This window comes from Mustela erminea, chromosome 18 (assembly GCF_009829155.1).
Source record: "Mustela erminea isolate mMusErm1 chromosome 18, mMusErm1.Pri, whole genome shotgun sequence".
Taxonomy (NCBI): Eukaryota; Metazoa; Chordata; class Mammalia; order Carnivora; family Mustelidae; genus Mustela; species Mustela erminea.
In genome coordinates, this window is record NC_045631.1 from 261995 (window position 1) to 280120 (window position 18126).

The 18126-nt window shown below is 55.9% G+C and overlaps 2 protein-coding genes across 4 annotated transcripts in view; one reads left to right on the plus strand and one right to left on the minus strand.

Annotated features, from left to right (window-relative positions):
- ZZEF1 (zinc finger ZZ-type and EF-hand domain containing 1) overlaps positions 1-7442 on the minus strand; it is a 98429-nt gene extending 90987 nt beyond the window's left edge. For 2 of the 3 annotated variants that reach the window (XM_032322275.1, XM_032322273.1), the window contains exon 1: positions 6860-7442. In XM_032322275.1, coding sequence (XP_032178166.1) covers positions 6860-7213 — 354 coding nt within the window. In that variant the 5' untranslated portion in view covers positions 7214-7442. The remainder of the gene's footprint in view (positions 1-6859) is intronic. The other variant, XM_032322274.1, reaches the window with a different exon arrangement.
- Positions 7443-7714: 272 nt separating this feature from the next.
- LOC116578215 (neuferricin) lies at positions 7715-16823 on the plus strand. The gene is made up of 4 exons (XM_032322276.1): positions 7715-8037; positions 12069-12209; positions 14645-14831; positions 16185-16823. Exons 1-4 carry the CDS (start codon positions 7785-7787, stop codon positions 16399-16401), a joined length of 798 nt encoding a protein of 265 aa, XP_032178167.1. The 5' UTR covers positions 7715-7784; the 3' UTR covers positions 16402-16823.
- Positions 16824-18126: the final 1303 nt, after the last annotated feature.

Below are 18126 nucleotides of genomic sequence, written 5' to 3' on the forward strand. Positions count from 1 at the left end.
TAGGGTGAAGCAAAGGGCTACAGGGGCAAAGGGAGGCAAGGACAAAATTCCCGTGTGCAGGAGAAACTGCGAATGGGCTCAGTCGGCTAAAATGCTCCAGGAGCTGAGAGTGGAAAGTTACACAGACCTAAAGCTTAGCCTCCCGTTTGAGTCTAAAAGCAATGGGGAGCCAATGAAGTTTCTACAGTAAGACAGCGCGTGATGAAGCAGTGTGTTGGAAATCAGGGAAAGGTAAAACAAGGCTGTGGCCTTTCCTCTATAGCTCTTCTTCCCCACAAGAAGCCAATACCATCATCCCCGACACAGCGAAGTACACAGGGTCAAAATAACCCCCAATTCACCCAGAGTCCTTCTCTCCCCCACCGCCTCATCGCCATCCACGGCCATCGCTTGCTGGGCCAGAGTAGAGCAGGCAGCTGGGCAGGGGGCCTCACAGCCAAAGGGCAGGACAAGATCAGGTGGTGCGCTCTACGTGCCAAGCGATGTATAGAACAGGCAACGAGGGCCCAAACCCAGTTATTCAGAATCACGGCACGAGAAAGGTTTGGTCCTGACCAGGTGATGGTGCCAAGGCAGGGAATCTTGAAGAACTGAGAGAAACAAGGTCCACACACAGGACAAGGCAGGTGTCCCATTGGCGTGGGCACACGGCTCGAACAGGGAAACAGAGGCAGAGGAGGTCAGACAGGGAGACTGGCCAGCCCGGGGGTTCTAGGCCCTTCTGAGGAATATGTATTTGTCCTTCAGGCAGTGGGGAGTCTCTGCAGGCCCTGGACTGCGGGCAAGCAATGTCTGCACCTGCTTTATCCTTACTGCACAGACAGGAGTCTCTCACGCTCTGTCTTCAAAGGGTGGAGAATTACATCCGCATAATTCTATTTGCATAGTTCTTGGGCTCAGAGCCATTCTAAACCAGAGGATTAAAACCTTTGACACGATAATGACAAATGGTGTTTTTCCTCTAAATTTCCTCTGCACCAAACACTAAAACCCTTTTCTAGTTTTCCTAAAACTCTATTTAACTGTTCCCTCAAACATCAAAAAATCCCCTACTCCTCCACCGTTGCAGACTGGATATGGGGCACAAGGCCGGAGAATGAGGACGAGACTGTCTTCAGGCTGCTCACCCAACCTGCGGGCCCTGCGGCGGAGCGCTGGCCTGGCCCTGGCCCGGAGACACAGCCGCGCGGAGGCAAGAGGGCAAGGGACAGGGATGGTCCTGCCCTCGCACTGCGCAGCCCAGTGAGTTTCACAGACGAAGCACCAGAGCCAGTACGGCAAATTAATAAAAGAAGACCTAGTTCTCTCAAATTCCCATCTGAAAGCCATCTGCCATCATCCCGTGTTCAGCACCTTTTCCTGCCCAAGACTCTACACGTCTCTGGAGGCATAGCGTACTGAGAGTACAAACACGGAATCTCTAATCTCTGCTGTCAGATAGGGATTTAATTTTAACTCTATTCCCCATCTGCATAAAGGTCAAGCAGATTCTGCTCCCTATGATCAAACCAGAGTCCTTCCCCATGGACCACACCTAGCAGAAGAGAAGGTATGTTCCACTATAAAATGATAAAGCTTCAGACTTTGATCTACAGTACAAGTCCAGCAACTTCTTTAGGGTACCACCTCAAGCAACTAAGTCATGGGAACATGAAGGCAAGATGCCCGTGGGGACATGGATGGCAACACGGATCTGGAGCCCAAGAACCAGCATATGAAACTTGGAAACACTTAGCAGTATAGTCATACTGTATACCGCCGGGGACCATAAAATGAAAGGAGGGAAAAACACACATCATCGTTTTAGTTGCTACTATGAAGGCGTTTTATTAACATCTCCCTTATACCCTTAAACTTAAAGTATCACAACACATCATCACAAGCTTATATTAAAATTAACTAAGACACAGAAATGTCCGCTTACTTACATCCAAGGGCACACTTGTTTTAGAGCACGGAATCATAACCATGGCTAATGCTTATCTTCTTGGACATTTCCCCGTATAATTTCTCCATGCTTACAGATAGGACAACCACTGCGAGTTCTTCCAAATGGCTTTTTAAACCCTGGCTAAGCCTTCACGTGGAGACAGACCTGCTCTTTTCAGCTAACAAGTGCTAACCAGCAGCAAGGGCAGGTCACCAGACTTTAGTACTAGGCCACACCCCTAACCGTCTCCACACCAGGTCTACTAAAGGGGAACAGGCTTCAAGAAAAATACACAATGCTTTTTCTCAAACTGGAATTATTCTTGCTAGGTCTCCCTTAGCATGCAGAGGAAAATTAAAGAATTGAGACAAAAAAAAAAAAAAAAAAATGAGACTAAGTAAAAAGAATCCCAGAGAACCAGGTCCCTAGAGGAGGAAGGCCTGGAGTCAGAGGACTCCACTAGAGTGTTGGCACCAGAACTCACTTTCCCATCCTATTTGAGTCCCTGAACTCTACAGAGCCTTCAGTCTCGTCCTCACTGTGGAGCTGGGGTCACCCACCAGCCTTGCACAGCTGGCCCGAATCACTAGACACCAAGTCTCCGCACACACTGTAGAGAGTGAGGGGAGACAGCCCTGCAGGTGTGAAGAAAACTCCCAGCATGTATTTCGTGAGTTCAGTGTATGGGTACTTAAGACCCTATGACACACCTCTAGGTGGCCCCAGGGATTTTTACAGAAGGAAAATACAAACCTGCAACTTTCCCAAGTCACCAGGTCTTACTGCTGGGCTTCTGAGTCCTTAAGGTTTGTTTCTGCCACACGTGTGACTACGATGACTCTGTGTTTCACAGCGGGGAAGGGACAACCACTCAGGTTTTTCTTCCCACCTATCTCTTTAGTCATGGTGGCTGCACGACCTCGGATTTAACAATGTTCAACAGTCCACGGACTAGCTCTAAGGGACTCAAGTTCTCACGGAGCACACACACACACTTCACAGTGGGAAGAACCGATGGGCTACTTTCTCACGGAACCCCAGCGAACAGATGACTGTATCTCAAGCAGTGTTCTCTCGGACTCCCTGTCTGCGACACCTCCACGTCGCTGCCCATGGACACATTAAGCTCAGCATAGCCAAACCAGAGCCAAACCAGACCAAATCTGGTCTCTCCAGATCTTCCCTGCCTAAAAAAGTTTCTATTCTCAATAATCAGCCCTATCACCTTTCCAGTAATGTTGGAGCCATCCTGAATTCCTTTCCCCTTCTAATTCTCTACTCACACATAAGTCTCAAGGACTGCTTATTTTACTTCCTAAATCACTCTCAAAATTGTTGGTGCCAGGGCCCCTGGGTGGCTCAGTGGGTTAAGGCTTCTGTCTTCAGCTGAGGTCATGATCCCGGGATCCTGGGATCGAGCCTCGCATCGGGCTCTCTGCTAGGTGGGGAGCCTGCCTCCCCTCCTCTCTCTGCCTGCCTCTCTGCCTACTTGTGATCTGTCAAATTAAAAAATAAAATCTTAAAAAAAATTGTTGGTGCCATTTTAGCTGCCACCACCCCAGCCCAAGCCACTCAGTCTCTTACCTAAACTGTCATAATAGCTTCCTAACTGACCTGCTTGGACCCTGCTCCCCTCTCCAACCGGCTCCCTAGAAGGCAGCCACAGCACCATGGATCTGGCTTAAAGCTCTGGTTTGCAAACTCCTAGATGACAGAGGCTGCAAGGCCTCCCCAGGACCTGACTCCTGCCCACTCCTCCAGCTTCGCTCTCTTCCTTTGAGTTCTGGGGTCTAGCCACGTGTGTCACACCACTAATTGGAACAGGGTATCTGTTCTCCTCTTTCTCAGTAATCACATCCTTGTTTTTCAGCTAAATCCATGGCCATGGAATAAAAGTTGTTCCCTGCCTCCCTTGCAGCTCAGTGGGGTCCTGTGGCCGGGCTTGTGCCAACGGGAGGTGAGCTCTGTCCTTAAGAAAGGCGGTGTGGGGGCACCTGGGTGGTTCAGTGGGTTAAGCCTCTGCCTTGGGCTCGGGTCATGGTCTCAGGGTCCTGGGATCGAGCCCCATATCAGGCTCTCTGCTCAGCGGGGAGCCTGCTTCCCCCTCTCTCTCTGCCTGCCTCTCTGCCTGCTTGTGATCTCTCTCTCTGTGTCAAATAAATAAAATCTTAAAAAAAAAAAAAAGAAAGAAAGAAAGGCAGTGTAGCCCTCTCCTCCCATTTCCTTCTCCTGAGGCTGTAATACACAAAGCGACAGCTGAAGGAATCATTCCAGTCACTCGGTGGAAAGCGCCTGTGGAGGAGGACAGCACAAGAACGATGGAGCCAGGTCCCCAGGGGAACGACTGAAGGCCACGTCAAACCTGGACCGTCCACCTGGACTTTTTCCTAAGAAGCTGTTTACTATTTCTTCTGAAGATCTTACTGATTTACCTGACAAAGAGAGCATAGGTGGGCAGAGAGGCAGGCACACTGAGAGGGAGAAGCAGGACACTGGGATCATGACCCGAGCTGAAGGCAGTCGCTTAACCAACTGAGCCCCCAGGCACCCAGAAGCTGGTTTACTACTTTTTTTTTTTTTGACAGACAGAGATCACAAGCAGGCAGAGAGGCAGGCAGAGAGAGAGAGAGGAGGATGCAGGCTCTCCACGGAGCAGACAGCCCGATGCGGGGCTCGATCCCAGGACCCTGGGATCATGACCTGAGCCGAAGGCAGAGGCTTTAACCCACTGAGCCACCCAGGCGCCCCTGGTTTACTATTTTTTTAAATTTTATTTATTTGACAGAGAGAAATAGTGAGAGAGGGAACACAAGAAGGGGGAACGGGAGAGAAAGAAGGAGGCTCCTCCGCTGAGCAGGGAGACCGATGTGGGACTGCATCCCAGGATTCTGGGATCACGACCCGAGCTGAAGGCAGGCACCCCAAGCTTGTTTACCATTTAAACCACTGATGCACTGACCTTTCTGTCCCTTGCAGCAGTTTTGTCTAAGCCTAATACATCACACCTTTCTTCCAAATTCTCCGCTCTCTGGACTTGGACATGTGCATGAGATTTTCTCTCCCTGCTAACCCTCTGCTCCTCCCATGTTATCTATCACCCTTTGGATCTGAGCTGAAATGCGACTTTCCAGGTAATTAAATACTCTTGGTATATTTTTCCTTACACCTTCCTTTGGCTGATACTCACTACGACTATAACTGCTGGGTTCGCGTGAGTCCCCTTCAGTACGACACACCATTTAAGAGTAAGACTCTGCTTTGTCCACTGTCATCCAAGTGCCCAGTAATCAGTGTGTGCCCAACAAATATTTGCTCAATGAACAATATCATAGCCCCCGCGTGATTTCTGGACCACACCTTAAGGACTTCTTGGCCTTGGGCGCTTGGGTGGCACAGTGGGTTAAGCGTCTGACTCCGGCTCAGCTCATGATCTCAGGGTCCCAGGATTGAGCCCTGCATAGGTCTCCCTGCTCGGCTGGGAGTCTGCTTCTCCCTCTGCCCCTCCGCTCTGCTTGTGCTCTCTCACTCTCCCTCTCTCTGTAAGTGAATAAATAAAACACTGTTAAAACGGACTCCTGGCCTTACATTATGGGACTCCTGTCAACTGCTTGTAGCTCTATTTCTGTCAGACATTTCCAATGTAAATACTGTTCCCGCCATTGCCTTCTGGACAATTCTGAAACGTGCCAACTCCTTCAACAGATCTACACAGCTCTTCCCAACACAACTTCATTTTCTCTCAATACATGTAGAGCTAGAGACGAAAGTATTACACGGACTCTTGGAATTAAGAAAAAATACATATGGAGATCCTTCACTAACGAGTATGACCCCATTTTCAAGAACTGGGATGTCTTACCGGTATCTTTTTAAAGAAAATATAAGAAACATACAAACCCTATTTATATGCAAAAAACATTCTTAAAATATTTTAAAAGCCTCTGTTTGTAAAGCGCACATCACTTTCTAATGGCATTACAAGCACCTTCATTGCACCCTTCACGGACGCTGAAGACTCTACGTGGCTTACTCACTCCCACAAATTAAGCATCTATCTGCTGTAACACTGTGGAGTTAAAGAAATGGGTTCCCAAGAAGGAGGCGGTGGGACCTAAGACAAAGAAGCAAACAAACCAAGAGAGCAGAGTGCTAGGGCTTGGGCTGCCAACGAGTCAGTGGGAGACCCTGGAGCAGTTCTCTTTTCACTGTAAAATGAAAGGTACAAATAATACCTAACATCCCTTCTGAGAAAAGAATATTTTGTTTCCATATCAATTTGCTGCTCATGATGCAACAGAGATGATGCTAATGACTGTGCCCAAACCTCGGTCATTACAAGTCCTAGCAGGACGGGTGACACCTGCCCGTCAGCTTCAGGTTACACGGAGGTTTCCATGAGTCTAAAACACGGCTCCTGGACTATCCAGAAACAAGTGTGTACTTTGGAAATGGTAGTTTCGGGGTAGTGAGAATGGGTTTCAGAAGGCGAGCTCTCCAGGCCCGGTTGTCCTGCTCCCACGCTCGCTGGGCGCCCACGCCCGATTCAGAGGGCGCTCTGGACAATCCTCCCGCCGGTACAACACAGTGGCTTCCACCGCCACTCCCTCGATCCCTAGGCCTCCGCCCCGGAGCCCGACAAGGAAGATCCCGCGGGCCGCCGGGGCCGCGTGGGGCAGCAGCACAAACGTCGGCACTGCAACGACCTGCGAAGACTCCAGGGCTTGTCGAGTTCCTCAAACCAAGGACGGCCCCGTCTAGGCTTTCCGCACCCCCAGAAGAGGGTAGAGACTCGCAGCCGTGTCCCGCGGAGTAGAGGACGCGAGCACCGCAAGCTCCAGTCCTCAGAGCCCGCGCACCCCGCGGGGTTCCGCCCCGCCCGTCGAGAGACACCGCCCCGCCCCCGCCCCGCCGTCGCGGGCCGGTCCTCACCTCCTCGAACTGCTCGCCCGAGCAGCCGGCGCCGCGAGCCTCCAGCAGCTCCCGGAACTGCTCCAGGGTGACGGACTCCTCACCGCGGCCCAGCCGCTCCTCCAGCCAGCGCAGCAGCGCGCCGTGGTGCCTGGACACCAGAGACTCGCAGGGCGGAGCGGGCCGCAGCGCCGCCGCCGCCTCTCGCAGTCGGGCCGGCTCCAGCAGCGCAGCGGCGGGCGGCAGCGCCGGAGCCGCGGGGCCCGAGCCGGCAACCGTGCCCGAGTCGGCCGCCCAGCCCTGGTGCGGGCCCCAGCCCTCGCCCCCGGCGGCAGCCCCTTCGTCTTCACTGCTGTGACTCGGAGCGTTCCCCATGGAGTCTCCGTGTCGGGCGTCCGGCTGTGCCGCCGCCGCCGCCTCCCCGCCTCGACCTGTCAACCTCCGGCTGCACCCGGCGGGCGGGGACGGGGAGGGGACGACGGCGGCGGCGACTTCCGGCTTCCTCTCCGTCAAGCGAGGACTGGCGTCGCAAAGGCGCCGTCAGGCCGACTCAGGCAAATGCCGTAAGACAGCGAGGGAGGAGGGCTGCGGCGGCGGGTGGGACCCCGAGTTCCCAGAGGGCCAGTCGGTCCTAACGTCTACGTCATCTGACCGCCCCCTGTGCCGCCATCTTTGTTGGGGGCGGGAACCGGCATGACCGGGCCTTCGCCGGTCGCAGACTCGGTGTCTCTCCACGTTCACTCCCTACGCTGAAAAAAATCGAAGCCAGGGAATGGACCCGGAGAGTGGTCTTTCTTCTAAGCAGGTGTCCCTTCAGTCCCGCCTTGTCCCCTGGGGGGCGCAGACGGGGGCGCGACGCCGTCGCGCCGGTGACGTCGGCCGGGAACGTCACGCCTGCGTCGCCGCTGTCTTGGCAGTGGTGGCGCGGAGGCCGCCTGCCGTGCGAATGCTGCGGCGCGGCGGGCGTGGGCTCCTGCTAGGCCTGGCCGCGGCTGCCGCGGCCGCGGCCGCGGCGGCCCGGTGGCTGGGCTGGTGGAGCGGCCGCGCTGGCCTTCGCCTCTTTGTCCCCGAGGAGCTGGCCCGCTACCGCGGTGGCCCCGGGGACCCGGGCCTCTACCTGGCGTTGCTGGGCCGCGTCTACGATGTGTCCTCCGGCCGGAGGCATTACGAGCCTGGGGCCCACTATAGCGGCTTCGCAGGTACCAGCGGGCCGGCCCTCGGGCTCAGAGGGGCCCCGCTCCGCGCCTCGGGCCCTCCGGGGTCTCGCCAGCCCGGCGCGCCTCGCCCCACCCTGCTTTTCCCGAGCGCCCTCCGCGACGTCGGCTGGAGAGACGGGCCTCCCGCCTGCCGCTGGGGCCGCCCCGCGAGGCCCCGGCGTCTCCGGGAAGGACGCCGCGTCCCCGCCCTCCGAAGCCTGCTCCCGACCCCAGTCGTCTCTCGAGGATGTGCCTGTCCCAAGTCACCTTCCTTTAGCGCTCCCCAGGTCTCCCCAAAAACCGGTGCTCTGGGTGGGACTCGCCCTTGCTTTAAGACGGACGCTCTCCTGTCCGCTGGAGATGCTGAGGCCCGAGCCAGAGAGGGGCTGGTCGCCCCTGCAGGCGCTCAGATCCGGGAAGCTGCGCGCGTGGCAGGCCCGGAGCGCTGGTCGGTGGAAGGTCTCCTGTCCGTGTCCTCCCGCCGCGGGCGTCGGAGCTGATTCGCTGATAAGCTCTGGACCAGGACCACCAGCCGGGGTGGGGGTTGGTGTTGGGACGCTGCCTCTGTTCCCTAAATACGAGGCACCACCTGGCTCCAGGGAGAACTTGGACAGAGAAGGAATTCGGGTCAGCCCATGCTGCCAGGCTCCTCATACGGCCCAGCAAGGAAGGAACTGACCCCAGCGGCACACTGATCTAGCTGGGAGCTGGGCCTGGGGTCAGGGCTCGCTCCCCTGCGGGCTGACGGTGGTCTGTGGGGCCCCGCACAGCCCCGTCAGGGCCAGTTGCAGCTGCGTGGCAGGGTGCGCAAGCGGGAGCGGGAGCCCTTTCATTCCCGGGGTCGCTGCTCTTTGTGCCATGCTCTAGTGTCTGCCAAGTTCGTCTGTGCCCGTCATTCACTCAACATCCACGCCCTGACCCCACCACCGCCCGTCTTTGGCCAGGTGCTAAGGGTCCAGAAGACCATGCTTCCACCACCCACACAGCCCAGCAGGGAGGCAGAGAGGTGCATTCCAGCTGCCGGTGTCTGGATCATGGTCTGTTAAGGTGTAATTCACACAACGTAGAACCCACCCTTTTAAAGCGTATAATTTTGGACGTCTCCATGTAGTCAGAAGGTGTGCAAACATCAGCCCCATCTAATTCCACGAGTTTCTGTCACCCCTGAAAGAAACCCTGTATCCATCACCAGTCCCTGTCCACTCCCTCTGACCCCTGCCCCGACCCCCAGCCCCTGGCAACCACTGTCTGCTTCCCTCTGTTGTGATGATCTGCCTGTTTGGAGAATCACATGCATGTCTGGCTTCCTGCACTTAGCGGCGTTTGCAAAGTTCATCGGGGCTGTATAGTCACCGGTCGGTCCTGCGTTCCGCTTTATGGCCAGGTCATGTTCCATTGTATGCGTGCGTATGCCACGTTTTGTATATTTCATCACCATTTGCTGGACATCTGAGCTATTTCCATTTTTCGCCTGCTACGAAAACTCTGCTGTGAACATCTGTGTGCACATTTCTGTTTGGACGCCTGTTTTCAGTTTTCATGTAGCAACTCTTGGGTTTCACTTTTTGAGACACTGCCGAATTATTACCTAACGTGGCTGTACTCCCACCATCAGTGTAGTAGAGTTTCAGTGTCTCCACATTCTTGCCAAACTGGCCGTCTTCGATTATATCGTTTAATGGGTTTGGTGTGGTAGCCCACTGTGGTTTTGATTACTTGTGTTTCCCTAATAGCTGTGACCTGGAGCATCTTTTGATGTGCTTGTTGACCATCTGTGTGTCTTCCTTGAAGAGATACCTGTTCAAATCCTTTTCCACTTTTTCACTGGGTTGTCTTTTTATTATTGAGCTGTGAGAGTTCTTTATATACTCTGGATACTGACCTTGACCAGATCCCTGGTTTGTGAATATTTTCTTCCCTGCCGTAGGTTATCTTTTCCCTTTCTTTATAGTGTGCTTTAATGCACAAAATTTTAAAATTTTGGTCGAGTTTATTTTTTTTCTTTGTTAGCTTGTGTTTTTGGTGTCCTAGCTAAGAAACCGTCACCTAACCAAAGGGCACACACATTTACACCTGTGTTTTCTAATAACGGTTTTACCGGTTGAGCTCATACATTCATGTCATTGATCTGTTTGAGTTAATTTTATATATGTTGTGAGGTGGGGGTCTGTTTTCATTCTCTGCATGTCGCTGCCCAGTTCTCCAAGCACCATTGGTTGGAAACACTATTCTTTGCCCGTTTGAATTATTGAAAGTAATTAGTGAGAATGGACATACTGAAGACTGGCTGTCAGTGCATGGGTTTCATTCAGCCGGTCCTCACTGACAATTACTAAAGAGGAAGCACCGCCGGACACCGGGGAATCAGTCCTGTGTCGGTGTGTGCTCTGCCGTGATAAAACTTGCAGACCAGTAGAAAAGGCCGACAGTGCATAGTTATGACATCAACAGCCAATGAAGTATTTTTGTGACAGGTGTTACGAGGAAGAAATACTTCTGTTACTGGAGGCACTAACGTAAGAGTGGACGAGGGAGAGGAAGAGGAGCACAGCGTGTGGTTGATATTATCACTGACCCATTTATCCAGCTGTCAGGGAATATCTTTTTTATCAGATATGTAAATCTGAGTAAGCATATAAAAGATTTTCCTAACTGTAAAAAATACATATTGTTAATGAAAATACAGATTTTAGATACATTTTTTTTTTCCCAGCCCAAAAGAATTGGCTAGCATTTCTGCTGTGATCATTCAGATCAGGTCTGATCTGACCTTGGCAGGACCTCACTATAAGCCCTGTGCCGCCACTGGCCACACACGCATCTGTCCAGTGCTTGCTGAGTCACAAAGCCAGTATTAGCTCTTGGCTATTGGCCATAAATGGCTGTCATCATTGTTGGCTCTAGACGCCATCATTATAAGAGTTCTCCTTGCTGCGTAGTGTTTCAAGGGCCCCATTTCTATAGGAAATATTGAGATGCTCAGACATTTTGAAATGGGAACAATTTGGAACTTCTGATTGGACTCAGCGCTCCATTCTATCAAGTGACCCTGGGTTTCAGCTCAGTAGGGAAGCTCAAGGCACACCAGATAGCACATAGACATTTTTCAGGTGACACTCTCTCCCCCTTGACATGGCAAGGCAAGGCTGCTGGCCAGTGCTGTAGGGCCCTGAGTAGCCCGCTGAGGGATCTGGACATCATTCCAGCGCCAGAGGAAGGCACTGAGGATTTTTCAGCAAGAGAATGACATCAGTTCACATTTAAAATACCAATCTCCACGTTGTATGGAGAGAGCGTACGGAGAGCCACTAGGGTTTACTGTAGTAGTTTGGATGAGGGACAGTGGCGGGCTGGGCCTGCTTCGTGGCAGATGCGGAAAGGCAGACTGATGTGGCTACTTAGGAACCTGAAGGACTCGGGGACTGCTGGGATTTGAGGGCTAAAGGAGGTGTCCCTGTCACAGACTGCATTTCTGAACTGAGTATCTGGTTGATAGTTCCTGAGCTATGAAGTTCTAAGAGACATGCAGGTCTCCTGGGGCTGGGGTGCTGATTAGTGGAGGGTGAACATCCCGTTTGTGGAACATCTAGGTAATGTTGAATAGATGATGGGACGTACCACTCTGGAGCTCAGAAGTCTGAGCCGAAGATACCAACCTGGCGACCGCAGGCCTAGAGGTGGTTTTGGAACAGGAGATTGTTGTGTGTGGGGGCACAGTTAGAGCAGGGGAGGTGGGCAAGAATCGAGCCCGAAAGCTGGTAAAAGACATGCCCACGAGGGAGGGGGAGGCCAGGAGCGTTGTGTCGTGGAAGCGGGCATGATCAGCTGTGCCAAGCGCTGCTGAGTGGCCACGACGCCGGGGGTAAGCACCACAGCATGTTGCAGATCCAGGAGCATCTGCGCCAGCGAGGGGGGTAGCTGTTTTTGGAGATTGGGAGTACAGGCTCCCACATGTTTCTCAGAAAATGGGCTCTTGAGTTGGTATGGTGCCTGTGACCAACAGGGTCATCTGTTTGGAAACCTGTCACCTGCAGGCCGAGACGCATCCAGGGCGTTTGTGACTGGGGACTACTCCGAAGCGGGCCTGGTGGACGACGTAGCTGACTTGTCGTTTTCGGAGGTGCTGACCCTTCAAAATTGGCTTTCATTCTACGAGAAGAATTACAAATTCGTTGGTAGGTAATCCCACGGGTCATTTCCATAGATTCCATTCAGTTGTCCCACAGGTTTTTTTGTTTTTGTTTTTGTTTTTTAAGGATTGTATTTATTTGACAGAGAGACACAGCCAGAGAGGGAACACAAGCAGGGGAGTAGGAGAGGAGGTAGTAGGCTCCCGTGGAGCAGGGAGCCTGATACGGGCTCGATCCCAGGACCTTGGGATCATGACCTGAGACAAAGGAAGATGTTCAACGAATGACTGAGCCACCCAGGTGCCCGGTTTTGCAGTTTTTTAAAAGACTTAGAGTTCTTTGGAGATTGGACCAAGGTTTAAAACCCACACAATACCCATGGCATTTTCCCCTTAAACTCTGGTTGTTAGTGTGTCCGTGAGTCTACACTAGGCAGTGTCCGGGACACTTGTTTCCCTCCCTCGTGATTTTGGGAGAAGATGGCCCGGCTGTTTGCTTTGGCCTCTGTGGCACCCAGGCCAGGGGTTGCCTGCAGCATCTCAGACAAGCAGCTCCAGGAACCTGGCTGGGTCCCAGGCATCGGGCTTCCGCACCCAGTCAGGAAGGCTTGAAGCCTACATTTGTGGGCGGTTTTGATAAACACTGTTTTATTTAGCCCTGTCAGGAGCCCAGCCTTAAGTCTGTGTCCATTCTGAAGGAGCGGCCTCCCAAACATTCGTTGAACCAGTTGTGCCCAGCACTACGTGGGTCACCAGCAAGGAGCAAGCAGGGACAGGGTCACGTTCCAAACAGACACCTCACAGTGTCCTAAAGACATGGTAGAGTCTAAACACTAGAGTGCTTTGTCAACACCTAAAATCGGGCTGTTGGGTCCTCTTCCTATCTGGAGCCAATGTGGTCGCGGCTGACTTCCTGGGCAGCGTCAGTGCCCCTCACCAGCCCCGCGGTCTCAGTGGGACATGCTCTTCCTCTGCCCCTAATGCCTCTGACGGCTGCTGTGTCTTGACCACCTGGGTTCCATTTCTGAGAACCTTGGCCTTTGTACAGCTACTCTGCTCCCTCCACATCCAGCTGCCCAGAACCTCCACGGTCCTCTGTGTGTCCAGTCCCCCAGCGCACACACTCGGTTGGCTCCTGTCCTCCCGGCCCGCACACCCCCTTCTGTGTTTCCAGCCGGCTGTCCCAGGTCATTCCTGGAGCCACAGCCACGTGCGCACTAGAGGGACTGGGCACTCTGGGGACCTCCAGGAGGCTGGCTTCTCTCTTTTCCCCGGGAGGTTGCTTGAAATACTGCCAGGTTAGTAAGGAAAGGGACTCCTAACACAGAGAATAAGAATACAGCCCTGAGAGTGGGCACAGGCGGCCCGACCAGGCATGTCCTCCTGGCGTTTGGGGAGCTCTGCCGTGGTTGGTCAGGGTTAGCATGCGTGCAGGCAGGTGGTCAGGGGAGGGCTGCGGACCGGGGTCGGTGTGCACTTGAATGCCTGCCATGGATGAGTGATGGGGACCGGACCCGGGAGGAGCTGAGTGCGGGTCCTACAGTTGTGGGCTCATTCTGCAGGAGGCAGGTGGGGGCAGGATTGCACGGGCCTGGAAGAGCCCCGTCGGGGGAGGGGGCTTACTACCCGCGCACACGATGGTGAGGACAGGAGGGCTACTCGGCAGCCGGAACCCAGCCTCAGGCACATGGGAGGCAGATGAGTCTCTGTGTTCTGGATACGGTGTTGGTTGGGAGCCCTTCCAGTGGTTGACCCCGTTCTCAGGACACGGCTTCTCCAGCTCTTTCTCTGTTGCCTCTAGGACTCCTGCCTCTCTGTGGGTCTCATGGCTAAAACCTAGTATGACCGTTTTGTCGCCAGGCACACACAGATCCTCCGGGGAGGAGGTTTCTGCTAGACCGATTCGGGCTACAGGCTGGGGCTAGCGCCCTGATCCCCCCTGTGTGGCTTAACAAGCGTGGAACACGAGTGCTCTGCACTGGGCTATTTTGAACGCTGGGGCCTTGCTGGGGGTGGGGAATAGACTCGTGAACAAGTAAACCGGCCACACAATTCCAGATAGGGCTGTGTGTAAGTAAAACGGACTGAGTAGTGTTGTGGGGGTGCTTTGTGGCCCCTTTAGAGCAGACCCCAGAGAGGCCTGCCGGAGTGGACGGTGGGTGAGCAGAGCCCTGGACGCAAGGAGCCGGTCCCTTGTGTGTCAATGCAACATGTCTCGCGTGCTTCCAGCACCATGGAGCACTGAGGAAGGAGTCACGTGCGGCTCTGCCCCCCGGGGAAAGTGCCATCTGCACATGGGAAGGGTTGGCGGCCCCCATGTGGGGGAGCCTGCACCTGGAGGCCCACCTCTGCGGGGTCTTGTCAGACATCGAGGGTTCTCAGTCCGGAGCCCGAAACCCTGGGAGCTTGGGCCTCACCATGGGGGTGAGGTGCTGTGTCCCTCCCTCCATGACCCTGACCTCGGCTCTCCCATCCCTGCAGGAAGGGTGACAGGAAAGTTCTATGGAGAGGATGGCCTCCCCACCCCCGCACTGAGCCACGTGGAGGCCATGATCTCCCGAGGCACAGAGGCGAGCCGGCGGGCGCTGGAGGAGAAGCAGACGTTCCCACCGTGCAATGCCGAGTGGAGCTCCAGGAGGGGTGGCCGGCTCTGGTGCTCCCCTGAGAGGTATGCAGGCATCTATGCGGCTTGTCCTATCCGGCTCGGTGATGCCGTAGCCCAGCTGCCCACCCAGGTGGGCTCTTCCAGAGCACAGGTGCTCTGGGGAGCGGGTCTTAACAGTGCCTCGGTGTCTGAGGCTTCTGGGGTTCCTGACAACCAGGAGAGGTTGGGGGGGAACCCGGGTGTGTGTGTGGTTTGCTTGAACTGCCCAGAAACCCGGCCTGGGGATGAGAAGGTCCAAGTAGAGCAGCTCACTTTGGCCTGGTGACCCATCCAAGGCCTCTGTCGCTCCTGGTCCACACAGATCGGGGCTGCCTGCGGCACAAGGGGACAAGGAGGCAGAGCTGGCCTTGGCTCGATGCCCCGAGCCGTGTTCTGGAAACACGGCAACTGCCGAGTGTCTCCGAGAAGCCCTTTCCCGCAGAGATCTGCGAGTGGAGCTCAGTCAGGGCAGATGCCCCAGGGATTAGTCCAGGCTTGTTGGGGAGCTGAAGGAGTAACCAGTGTTTTCTGCCCGAATCATCAGGCCCTTGGGCCCCTTAACTTTGGTGCAGAAGAAGGGCCCCGGCCCCCTGGCCCACACAGCAAGGTTGAAGGGCCTCAAGTGCGAGCCCAGCGCTCCCCGAGAGGGGCCGGGGAGCGCCTCCCTGAGGTGTAAGCTGTGCACATCCATGCGGAGCCCCCTTGCACTCCTGGAGGTGGATCCCTTGTGCGATAAGAACCAACAGCCGGAGCTGCCAGCTCTCCCCAGGCCAGGCCCTGGATCCGTCCCGCTTTCTCCACTCTAGCTCAGGGAGCAGGCCCGAAGGGTCGGGAGGAAAGTTTCTCTCCGGTTCTGAAGAGACAGGGCCTGCTCTCCACAAAGGGGCTCAAGGAACCTGGCCTGCCCACCCGAGGGCCTGTCTGCCAGGCTCGGTGGCCCCCTCTGGCGTCACTGCCGTCCCTGTCCCAGTGAGCCCACCCTGTCCCTCTGCCTTAGCCCCGTCTGTTGTTTTACCTCCCTGCGGAAGCGACAAAGGAGGCCTGAGTTCAGACAGGGACTGGGTATGGAGGGAGGGGGAGGGAGGGAGGGCGAGAGGCACTAGGGTGCCGCTCACAGGCCAGCGGGGGTGAGCCTTCCCCAGGTGTTAGCAGTGCAGGGCCTGAGAAGGCGCAGGGCAGGGCCTGGGAGCGCCGGGACAGGGTGGCAGACTCTGCCCACGGCAGGGGACACTGGAGGAAGTCAGGAGAGACGGAAGGTCAGGGGACGCACGCCGTAGACCCCCGCCTTGGGAAAATGCCAGGTGACCTCCCCCGCTCACCACCCCCAGAGACTCACGAGTTCCTTCTGCTAAGCCGTCGTCTTTGTTCTGTCCTCAGTGGAGGTGTGAGCAGAGACTGGGTCGGGGTCCCCCGGAAGCTGTACAAGCCAGGAGCCAAGGAGCCCCACTGTGTGTGTGTGAGAACCACCGGACCCCCCAGCGGCCAGGCACCTGGCCTCCCCGCGTACACAAACCGTGGGGACTTAGACCACCCCGGCTTGGGCGAGTACACGGGCTGCCCACCCCTGGCCAGCAGCTGCTCCTTCCTGCCATGAGCCGGTGCCCCGGATGGTGGGGAGACACAGAGAACCCTGCCTGGGTCTGGACACTGACACTCCCGTGGCTGAGGCCAGAGCGCTCCAACCTGCCCGGTCTCGGTCAGCTTGTGACCCACTCACCGTCCTTCAGAGCCCTCGGACAGGAGTGCGCCCAGATATGACCCACTCAAAACTATAGGGCCTGCCAGGCCCCCCCAGTCAGGGCCCCAGGGGCACCGGCCAAGGAGGGACAGCATCACTCCCCTGCACCTCAGAGACGGGCAGACGTGTCCAGAGAAGCCCCGGGTCCCCCCGGCTAATCCGAGCCCCAACCTTGCCTCCACCCTGAGCCGAGCCACGTCTAGTTGGAGACGTGGGCAAAACGGGGCAGGCGGATCCGGACACCCCCGAGTGGGTCTGAAGCAATGATGATCTTTCTCTTAAACATTCAGAATTAGGTGGGGGAAGCCTGCTTTTTGACGAGAAAGTGGCTTCAGCGCCGCACTGCCACTCCCCTCCAGGGCCGGCCATCACCCCTATGCCGAGCAGCTGACCAGAGGAGCTTCTTCCTAGGGACCTGCCTGCACCCCCAACCCCTCCTACCTTGCCGCTCTCCCCGCACCCGCCATGCGCCAAACGCTTGCTTCCCTCCCAAAGGAAACGCTTCTCCAACTCTGATGCACCTCCGGCCACCGCTGAACCTGTAAGCTCTAGCATGTGCTCTCAGCCCCCGCCCTGGAATGGCAGGCTGGATTCTGCCTTCCTCACCCCTCGGCCATGCCGGTCCCGGGCTGGCCATGCTTGAGGACCTCCGAGAAACCCTCCCTTGGCTCTTGCCTGATCCCTTTCCTCCCCCAGATGCCCTCTGGGCCCATGAGCGCACCCCCAGGCACCCTGACCCCACGTTTCTAGAATTTGGTCTCCTGGTGATGTCTCCTTGGCCGTATACCCCTTGTCACAACACGTGACGACCCCAGGAGCCTCCCCAGCTCCCAGCTGTCCTTTCTTACCTAGATGCAGCGAGCGTCCGTGTCTTGCCTCCCACACTGCTTTCTGCACTGCTGAGAGCAGTCACCCTGGACGGCTGGGGCATCCCCCCACACACACCTTCAGTGACCTCCCACCATCTGTGCACCCTGGCCTGCCAGCTGGGTTTTGTGTCTATGGCAGTCTTGTTCTGAGATGACATCCTGAGTTTCCCATCAGCAACTCTCCCTGCACAAGGACCGAGGGCTCCCCAGCCTGGTGTCCTGAATCCCCGGTACACAGCCAGGGGTAAGTGCACAGATGGGCAGCACCGAGCAGTGGAGCAGGGCCTCGTGTTCCAGGTTCTTGCCCCGTCTCAGTGCTATGTGTGTCCTTCCATGCCGCTCCGTCCCTGCAGGCACCTGGGTGCCATGGGGGGGAGGGGGGCAGGGGCCAGGGGAGGATCACCTCGTGGAGGGTACAGTGGGCAGCGGGAGACCCGCTAGAGCCCCAGAGGCCATCCTCAGGGAGGGAACAAGGGCCAGTGTGGGGGCTGGCCCAGAGAAGTGCAGACTCTTCCAAAACAAACAAACCCCGCCGTCATCCCAGCTGAGTGCGGCCACGGAGGGCCCCAGGCACCTGCTGCCCCAGCTGCAGGCGGCTCACTTCCTCTTCGCCACCGCCAGGGACTCAACCTTGAAGCGCTCCTCGTGTGCGGCTGCGGGCTCGGGCTTGCTGCGATGAAGCTCGTGCTTCCTGGGGCAGCAGCTCTCCTTC